Source organism: Curcuma longa, chromosome 20 (genome assembly GCF_044706935.1).
Source record: "Curcuma longa cultivar G26 ecotype Majalengka, Jawa Barat chromosome 20, ITB_CL_G26_1.1, whole genome shotgun sequence".
Taxonomy (NCBI): Eukaryota; Viridiplantae; Streptophyta; class Magnoliopsida; order Zingiberales; family Zingiberaceae; genus Curcuma; species Curcuma longa.
The window spans coordinates 3,274,559-3,284,741 of NC_133880.1; the positions used below are offsets into that span (position 1 = coordinate 3,274,559).

The 10,183-nt window shown below is 34.8% G+C and overlaps 2 protein-coding genes across 2 annotated transcripts in view; one reads left to right on the forward strand and one right to left on the reverse strand.

Annotated features, from left to right (window-relative positions):
• The window catches only part of LOC141813432 (uncharacterized), a 30,361-nt gene extending 27,754 nt beyond the window's left edge, over window positions 1–2,607 (reverse strand). Inside the window, exons 1-2 of the mRNA XM_074701401.1 lie at window positions 2,360–2,607; window positions 2,200–2,285 (exon numbers count right to left, since the gene is read on the reverse strand). Coding sequence (XP_074557502.1) covers window positions 2,200–2,285; window positions 2,360–2,566 — 293 coding nt within the window. The 5' untranslated portion in view covers window positions 2,567–2,607. The remainder of the gene's footprint in view (window positions 1–2,199; window positions 2,286–2,359) is intronic.
• Window positions 2,608–3,633: 1,026 nt separating this feature from the next.
• LOC141813771 (putative arabinosyltransferase ARAD1) lies at window positions 3,634–7,738 on the forward strand. Its single transcript, XM_074701754.1, has 4 exons — window positions 3,634–4,182; window positions 5,738–6,034; window positions 6,146–6,241; window positions 6,916–7,738. Exons 1-4 carry the CDS (start codon window positions 3,715–3,717, stop codon window positions 7,342–7,344), a joined length of 1,290 nt encoding a protein of 429 aa, XP_074557855.1. The 5' UTR covers window positions 3,634–3,714; the 3' UTR covers window positions 7,345–7,738.
• Window positions 7,739–10,183: the final 2,445 nt, after the last annotated feature.

The following is a 10,183-nucleotide window of genomic DNA, read 5'->3' on the forward strand; positions in this document are numbered from 1 at the left end:
CCATGGAATTCTGAAAATGATTAGTTTTATCAGCTCCAACAAATCTTGCTGAATTGTGATGTCTAGTATATTTTGCATTGCACATTTTAGATGAGTTCTAGCGTACTATTGATTTATTCCTTGATGGTGCTAATCAAGGTTTAAGTATCACTCTATGCATGTTTCACTCTTCAGTCGGATGGTAAAATTTGGCACTGTATCATGCCGACACTTGCCATTCTTAGAAGCATGCCAAGATAAACTCAAATAAGAGTTTTAATAGTACAGCCTCCTTTGACTTAACATGTTTATCTTCAAATATAAGTTAATAGCAATTAAAAATTCAATTAAATTAAAATTTTAGAACAAAAAAATATAAGAAACATATCAGCTAATGATCATACCTTAATGTACCAAACTCACTATCATCTCTGCTAGGAGCATTGATTTTTGTAGCATCTTAGTAAAATTAACCATATAATTTTAGGAAACCTATATTAAAAAAGGCTTCCAAGACATCTAGCATTGATATTGGTTCTCCACATATACATAAATATATCATGGTTAACCACTGAAAGTTGAAGTTGAGAGTGAGACTTTGACTAACACAATTGCAATTTGCAACTAAATAACAAAATATAGATGCATCATGATTCTCTAACTTCGACGTCACAACTTATTATTGTCAATGATTGATTTTGCTTTTTACAATCATAACACAAAATTGAAGGGTAAGCCATTGGAAGGGAATCTTCCAATCTTGGGCAATACCAGTCAAGCCAAGCTCTATCTCAATCAATACCACCAAAACTATGTTGACATAGGTAGCAAAAATGATATCTACTCATGATAGCATGATGCAGTATTAGTTGACGTCAAAAAGAATATATTTAGGCAATACCAACCAATATTGATCAACACTTCAGAGGATAGTGCTAATGTTTGAGTTTGTAACATAAGCTCCATAAGGATTTCTAAATACTATAATTGGTAGCTAATATGTGCTTTCTAAGGTGGTTTTGGATTGTCTTCCAATGTTTTCTTGCATTGATGTCAAATAGTTATGATTAGGTCATGATTCGTAATTCTTGTTCCATTATATTGGGCATGAATCCTAAGGTAGTGGACCCATAATTAGAGGAAATTTCAAGTGATATAAGAAGGATTATACCTTCATAATTATGCTTAAAACCTCAGAAATAACTGAGAAGCAACTAGGAGAAAAGAAAATCTCCAAGTATTTAGTCCAACCTCTCAGATAAGAAAATAGCACACTGGATTTTTTGTTAAAGCATCAAATGATAAATATCTAACTGAAAATAGTGCACAAAAGTGTAGAAACAGCTTGCTGACAAAAAGAAAGAATTGTAGAAGATGTATCCTCTTTTTGGTTTTACCAACATGATGTCATACGGTGCCTTGAATACATAAGGCAGCCTTTTCCTTTTTTAAAAAAAATAATCTTTCATCATTATAATAATACAAATCTTAAACCACAGCTTCAAGTTAAGGTCATGAGTTTAAAACCCTTTGCGTGATTTTTCTCAATTATTTCCCGGACTATTCTCTTGATTCTGCTCTTGTCTCATGGTTGAATTCTAAGTAGGTCTAAATAATAGAGGTATCCATATTAGATTATAAATCAGATTAAGAGGTTTATCAAATACAAAAACTATTTCCTTTATTATCAACTCAAGCTTTTAGGATAGTGGTGGTCAAAACAAGCATTAACGATATAATTGGGCATTGGGATAAAAAGTGGTCCTGTATTCCTCATTTTCTCTTCTTGATGTTTATTTTCCCATCGGAGTCAGGAACGGGATGATATTGTGGCTACAATTTAGCTTTCAGTGAGTTGTATTGTCTTCCTTTGTTGAACAAACCTATGTTTTACAAGCCTTCTATTAATATGAAGACTAGAACAAACAGACATTAATTTCCATACAGATCATGTCAACTCACTGATAAGTTTAAAGGAATGGGTGAGAGAAGAAGAACCATAATACCGGTGAATCCTGAGCAGAAAGACTGAAAAGCAACAATTCCAAATAACTTATACTAAGCAAAAAAAGGAAAAATCAACATAACGCTGGATTAATAACGGTAGGATGCGAAGGCAAAGATTCCAAACAAAAAAAAAAAACAAGTCATCAAGAACGTCAAGCAGCGATATTTTTTAGTGAAGACAATAGTTTTGATTCTCAAACCAAACCAATTCACCTGTAATCAGGTCCGGCTCGGGCCGCCACCGCCTCCAACTCTTTCCTTATATACTTCGCCGCCGCCTCCAATCCGGGCCGCCCTTCCTGCCAACCAAATCTCATCAAGAAACTATTTCGTTTACCACGCGAAACCAACAAATTCAGCCGAGGCCACCCACCTGTCGCCCGTCAATATCGACCGACAGCCGCCGGACATGCTCGACGGCCCTCGCCTCCGAAAACCGATCCAGGGGGGCATCGACCCCCAGCGGGCTGACGTGCTTCATGTGGATGATCCAGTAGGCGACGCAGGACAAGGCCCCGTAGAGGAGGGCGAGCAGGATCAAGCACTTGAACGCCGCCGCATCCCTCGAACCCCACGCCATCTCTCGCCAGGGTAGATGAGATCTCGAGCAAGCGGAAGAAACCCTAAAGACGACGAATAGAATCGAATGGAATGCGAGGCATCTGCCGGTGTTATATATTACTCTCCGCGGCACGCAAGAGACGGCAGCGGGTCACCTGCTTCTCCGATGCGCCCCATTAAAAAAAACAAAATAGCATAAGAAAAGTCAACATGATGACCGTCGTGTCATTTATTTATTTGAATTAGACAAAATTGATATTACCTCTTTTATAAAATACTACTTTCTGAATATTTGTCCTTTTTAAATTTAAATTTAATGTGCATTAACTATAAAACGTAAAACCATACATAAATTTCATCGAAATTATTTATTTTTTATAATAATAATAATAATAATATAATAATAATAATAACACAATGCGTTACTGATCAACTTTCAAACACAAATTTGTATTTTAGCATTTTTTTTAAAAAAAAAATTAGTTAGCTTGTCAATTTGATTGGATCCAAGCATAAATATTATAAGAAAATCTCAATTGAAATCCAATTTGAATTCAAGTAACCTGATCAATTTGAATAATCCAACTGTTCTAATTAAAAAAATACTATTTTATTATTTTTAAAAATAATTTATTATTATCATACTTTAATAAAAAAAAATGAAATCTGCTATTCAACGGTCTCATACGATCGTCCTCGTGATTTCTATTGATGATGTATATAAAAGCATCTCAATCAAAATTTGATTTAATTCTAAAATAATTTATTCATCTTTAGATCAATCCGAGTCAATCCTAATCGAATCCCGATAAAAAAATTTTCAGATCCAATCCAACTAACATGAACCCTAAAACTTTCAACCTTGATTTAATATTTTTTTATTGATTCGAATCATATTTATTTTTCACACTCTTACTTTTGAATGTATTATATTATAAAAATTTTGAAAAGTTTGAGGAATTATTTGAAAGCCAACAAAATTACTGGGGGCAAATGAAATGTTCTCTTCGATTATTGAAATATAGGAAGTTGCGTGTCTATTAAGTTAATAAGGAAAGATCTTGATCTTGAACTCGAACTCTCGAAGTAAGCAGCGCACGTGAGTTTCCCAGATCCCTTCCCTTCCACCGCAGAGCCACCGCGGTGGAGAGCGAGCGGAGATTTGCAATGGTGGAAAAGAAGCTTCTCGCCTCCATCGCCTTCGTCCTCATCCTCTTCTCCTTCTCCATCCTCCTCTCCAGTGATCTCCGATCCCCCTTATCCTCCTTCGCCTCGTCCTTCTCTTCTCCCCGCTGCACCGGCGGCGGGGAACGGACTCCGCCGCTCAATGTCTACATGTACGACCTCCCACCTCGCTTCCACATCGAGATGCTCGGGCGCGGAGCGGGCGATCCGGGCGCAGAGTTTCCGCGGTGGCCGCGCACGTCGGGACTCAAGAGGCAGCACAGCGTGGAGTACTGGATGATGGCGTCGCTTGTGCCCGGCGGGAGCGCGGGCGGGCACGCCGAGGCGGTTAGGGTTTCTGACGGGGAGGCTGCGGATGTCTTCTTTGTGCCCTTCTTCTCGTCACTTAGTTTCAACACTCACGGGCATAATATGACCGATCCGGACACGGAAATTGATCGACAACTACAGGTAAAAATCCCGTGATACTTTCTCTGAAACTATTCCTCCGTTGGATCCTCATCCCACCCCACCTTCTTCAATGATGCTTGAATCCTAAGAAAAATTGTCACGTTTCTTCAAAAAGTAGGAGACTTGACACTCAAGGAATATGCGTAGAGCCTGAAATTTTATGAGTGTTGGATCCCTTCAAAGAATAGACTCTTGGATTTCAATTGGGCTATAGGACATTTTAAGTCTCACATCTGGCATTGTGAGATTTCATTAATTGACATAGAATTTGTTGATTTAATTAGACCTTATCTCTCTAAAAGATATCTTTTTTACCTCGTGAACAACTTGAGGGAGTTTGTTGAATTAATTAGACCTTATCTTTCGTTTTTGACACATTCCTTGTCAGAGAGTTTTGAGTTCTTACTAGAATAGTACAAGTTTTGGTGTTGCCCTGTGTCAACACTCGGCATGATCAACATGTGTCCAAACATGTAAGAATGCATTCAAATGAGTTTTATCCTACAATCCTCTTCAACCTGATTTTTTCCTTCTAGATATAAATTAATAGCAATTAAAAAATCAATTGAATAAAATTTTTGGAGCAATAAGTTAAAAAAATATTATAATCATTTTGACTAAAGATTTTAAAGTTTAAAGCATCAGCATCATTCTGCTTTTAGCAATACTATATCAATTATATATATAAGGCTTTCTTCTATAATGTTCTTCTACTTATTTACTTTAAGTAAAGCATCGCAATTAGATAATCAATTGAATTAGAATTTTAGAGAAATAAGCTTCAATGATTAATGAAGATTTATGTTTCATGTCCTAAAGTCTCTATAACGTTGGCACAACACTAGTTATTGATACGATCAACAAAGACAATATAGGAGGGATTAGTATTGAGTTCTGGTAATTTACTGAAACATTGAGCTTAGTTTGTGCTGCCCAACACTGCATGGGATCTCAAATCATTGCGCTTAGTTTTGGTATTGAGTTTTGTTTAATTTTCTAGAAATACCTATGAGATAGTTTAACTTAAGCAAATTTGCCTTTTGAATAACCACAATGATATGTTACATAAATAACTGGAAGCCTAAAGCAAAGAGGTTACTTTTGATTTATGGAACTTTCAGTGATCTTGTTGTTGCACATCTAAATATGAATTAAGTAGTCAGCAGCCTTGCGTAGTAGAAAATTTTGATGAATTAGATTCTGATGAATGAATTTTAACTTGCTATTTCACAAGATTTTATTTGCCTGTTTTACCGTGTTTTCTACAAATTGTCCATAAATTCAATAACTTACCTAGAAGCTTAATGTAGGAGTAGAAGTCAGTTCTTATAAATTGCATGTTTCCTACACCTTTAAGATCCACTTGAAGCTATCTATTCATTTCATTTATCTCGTAAATTTTGTTTCTCTGTTTTTTTGTATATAGAATGTTTGAGTAATCAGAAAAATTATTAATCAATAACAATTGCCTATCTTGCATGAACTTCTATCGCTATTATGACAATATTCTTTTGGTAAAAATTTTTGTGACCATTTTGAAGATTCTTGATTGCAGATTGACCTCCTAGATATTTTAAAGAAATCCAAATTCTGGGAACGCTCAGGTGGTCGTGACCATGTAATTCCTATGCATCACCCAAATGCTTTCAGATTTTTGCGGGATCAGGTCAATGCATCCATTCTCGTAGTTGCAGATTTTGGACGATATCCCAGGAATTTATCTTCCCTTAGCAAAGATGTTGTTGCACCTTATGTGCATGTTGTGGATTCTTTTCTAGATGATGATCTTCCTGATCCATTTGAATCTCGTTCTACTCTTCTTTTCTTTCGAGGAAGAACTGTTAGGAAAGATGTATGTAAGTTCTGTGATCCTTAAGTTTTGGTCCGCCATGTTTCTGGTTTATGGTCATGCCATTTTTTTATCCCTTCAGTTTTGTTAAAATAACGGCCTTCTAATTGACAGGAAGGAATTGTTCGGTCCAAATTGAAAAAGATTCTCAAAGGCTATGCCGATGTGCACTATGAAAATAGCATGGCCTCTGGAGAAGGAATAAAAGCAGTGAGATACTGACTCCATAATCTCTTTAGTTACTTGTGCTTTTTTGCTGTCAATTCACCTCTATGTTAGTCTCCTATCTACTTAACTAATATTGTTGTTAAAGTCCTAATGTACTAACCTCTATTACACTATAAGCTATTTGCATTGTAAGCTTATGATAGTAGGTTGACAATTTTGATTGTCTATGTCAACCTTTATGCTTAGTGAGTTTAGTTTAGTGGATAGATTACTCATCTCTGTTATGAAATAGCAAAGTCGTACAGCATAAGTATAATCTCATCAAACAAATTGAAATGGATTGACATTTATAAAGAAACTAGATAGAGAATGATTTGCATTTTTTTGTCAAGTGAACCATGAGTTAGAATGTTTCATGACTTTGTAAGCCAGTTGGGCATGAGAAGCAAAAGTGTTTCAGAGATGCATAATATCTGTCGAGTGGCTTCTTCATAAAATTATAGGATAGTAATATTTGTTGGATGGATATATGCCCCTTGATCTCTTCTCAATTTAACTAGATGCATCCATGCATTGTCAGGCTTCTACCTGTTAACCACAAGATGAACCTTAACCCTCATGTCTGAAATTGTCATCATCATATTATCTTTCTGGCATAGAGAGCTTTATAAATTTCTCCCTAACCAATTATATTTGACTTGCTCCTGGTGCAACAGTCCTCCAAAGGCATGCGGTCAGCCAAATTTTGCCTGCACCCTGCTGGTGACACTCCCTCTTCGTGCCGTTTGTTTGATGCCATCGTAAGTCACTGCGTCCCTGTGATCGTCAGCGATCGGATTGAGCTTCCATTCGAGGATGAGATTGATTACAGTGAATTCTCTCTTTTCTTCTCTGTGGAAGAAGCCCTTCGGCCTGGTTACATGGTCGATCAGCTCCGCAATGTTCAGAAGGAGAAATGGATGGATATGTGGAAGAAGTTGAAGAGCATCTCCCGGCACTATGAGTTCCAGTACCCCACAAAAAGTGAAGATGCTGTGAACATGATATGGCGGCAGGTGCGTCATAAGCTTCCGGCGGTCAACCTCGCGGTGCATCGGAGCAGGAGGTTGAAGATCCCAGATTGGTGGAATCAAAGAAGACGATAGCAATCTAGGCTAGCAACGGTTTTTTCCCCTTTTGCTCATCTTTCAGTTGACCAAACTGTGGATTTGATTATGTTCATATGGGTCTCAACCACTCCCCTTGGCGGCTTCATAGCGAGAGCAGGATGTGAATTGCAAGTGAGAAATCCATGATGATTGATGAAAGATCTGATTGCTAGTATTTAAAACTGTCCATGACCGTAACAATTATTTCTTTTCCCCATGTAAGAATGAAACGGATTGGCTACTGTGTTTCATTTTATGTCAATAATATAATTTGATGATGAAGGGTAGCCCTTTGTTGGATGCTTCCACTGTACATCTTCTTTGGACAGGTAGAGTTGTCTTGTTGCTGTATAAGCATCATCTTTTTTTATTGCAAAATGCTACTTGTGTCTGATAATTAAAATAGTCCCTTTATTTCCATTTTCAAATTTTGTATTTTATTTCTTAATGTGTTTTAGTAATTTTTGAGATCAATATCTTTTTAATAAAAAGATAGCTGATGTATCAAATTTTCGTCAATATGAAATTAAAAAAAAGTCTATTATACAATCTTATTCTGTTTTATAAGAAATTATTTTTGAAACTTGAAACACGTAATTTCTAAATTACATAACAATAATTTTATCATTGCGTTAAGGTTCTCTTTCATATTAATATCTTTTCTATGGAAAAAAAAAGTTATTATTCAAGGGTGTAAAAAAAAGTTATAATAATAATTTTATCCTTAATATCTTTTCTATGGAAAAAAAAGTTATTATTCAAGGGTGTAAAAAAAGTAATAATAAACCTTAGATGAAAAAGAAAATCATATTATTTTTTAGAAACCATAATATAATTATATACTTTAGTTATTTGATCAACATCAGGTATAATAAATGCCATAAATTAATACTAAAATATAAATATTTCTAGCTACTTGAACTCTAACAAATATTGTATATATAATATATAATACTAAGATAAAAAATTACTATCCTCGTTCATATCTCTCTATATATAGCTATAACATATTAATCAATAGAAAACATTTCTTAAAACTATTTTATCAATTTCATTTGGTCAATTAATTATTAATATAGAAAATTTCTAAATTGTTCCATTATCAGAAAAATAAATTTTAAAATATAAATAACTCAAAACCTTTGAATTAACTGCAAATATATTAAATTTATAATCCTAAAATATATTTTAAAATTCAAAAATTAAATTTCTCAATTTTTTTACCTTTAATAATAATTCAATGTATTCTATGTTATTATTATTTTTCTATATTAAATGATATTAAAATTTGTGTTATCTATCATTCTACTCTGCCATCAATCAACATAAATAATTTGAAATAAAAATTGAAAAATTCATCCAAAAATTGTAAATGAAACAATTTATTTTAAAGGCATAATTATTATTCAAACATTACATCTTGATAGCTATAGCTAAGACTAAGCATGCATAAACACAATCAATGTATAGTTAAACCTCATAATCTATCCAATTTCATTACAATGAATAAACCAATCAAACAATATCAAAAATTAAGAAAATGGCAATGAAGGATGACCTCAAAGCCTTCCAAACAAAACACATGTTGCTAAAACACATCCATACAAAATGAAACAAGAACAACTAAACTAAATGTTAACCTATGGCGACCGGAGACCCGACTAGTTCAAATCGTTATTTGTGAACCAAAAGTGGAGCCACCTTGGTTCGATCAAGTAAAAGCTGATCGAACCGGACTTGTTGCTCCGGTTCGATATAAGAAGTGGAGATGTTGGGAGCCAGACTACTTAAGAGGCTTTTCCAACTACAAGTTTTTCTTTTCCTTGATTCGTATCAGAGTCCTGATATCAAAATAAAAGAAAAGGGAAAAAAAATCGACTTGAAAATGAGTTTTCTGCTGTTATTGATGTTAAAAGCATAAATTAATTGCTGGAAATGCATAATAATAATAAGAAGAATATAAATTACTAGTAAAGTTTTATTTGTCTGTACCTTGCTTATTGAGCTCAAAGGCTTAAGGCTGATTCTGTTTTGATCCATCCACACTTTGCTTATGTTTCTCAGCGTCCTCTGCGCAGATCTAAGAACATGTCAAATTGTTTGTTTAAATAAATTTATTGCAAAAATCAAAATGGAGCTCTTTATTTCTAAAATAGTCCCTATTTTAATGATGTTTATCAAAGGCACACCCACATCACATTTAATATGTTCGTTTCATCCTTTTATAATTCCGGTGCATAATTGAGTTGGTTACAACATAACAGACTGTTAAAGTAGACAAAAATTGAATCTTGACAAAGTCAAGATAATATTCTCTTCCATCGTGACCAACTGCAACTTCCCGATTTACCTCCTCATATAGTTGTAGAATCGATCATGTGAGACTGCTGGGATGACAAATTCTACTTTTTATTAAAATTTCACTCTTTTATAACATGATTTATTTAAAATGTCTATTTTTTATGGATAAATTTGATATTTTCATTTCACCCTTTATATTCAATGCATGATTTAAAATGTTTATAATAATGATTTTAGAATATACAGAGAGAGCGATGGGTAAAGCTTAGAAAGGCTTTTTATCAGCAAAAGTTAAGTAGTATCAAGGAACAAAGTAAAAAAAAAAAACTAAGAGTACCTTTTTTGAAGATTACGAAGCCGTCGTCGGGTTCGTCGGCGAGGGTGGATCCGGCGAAGTAAAACCTAAAACTCGGCGATCCGGGAAGCTGCTCGTCCTCGGAAACTCTCTGCCACAATCGCCTCCCCTTCTCCTCCTCCTCCGGCTCCACCTTCGGCAACTCCTCTACCTCCTTCACCGCCGCTAACTTCTCGACGC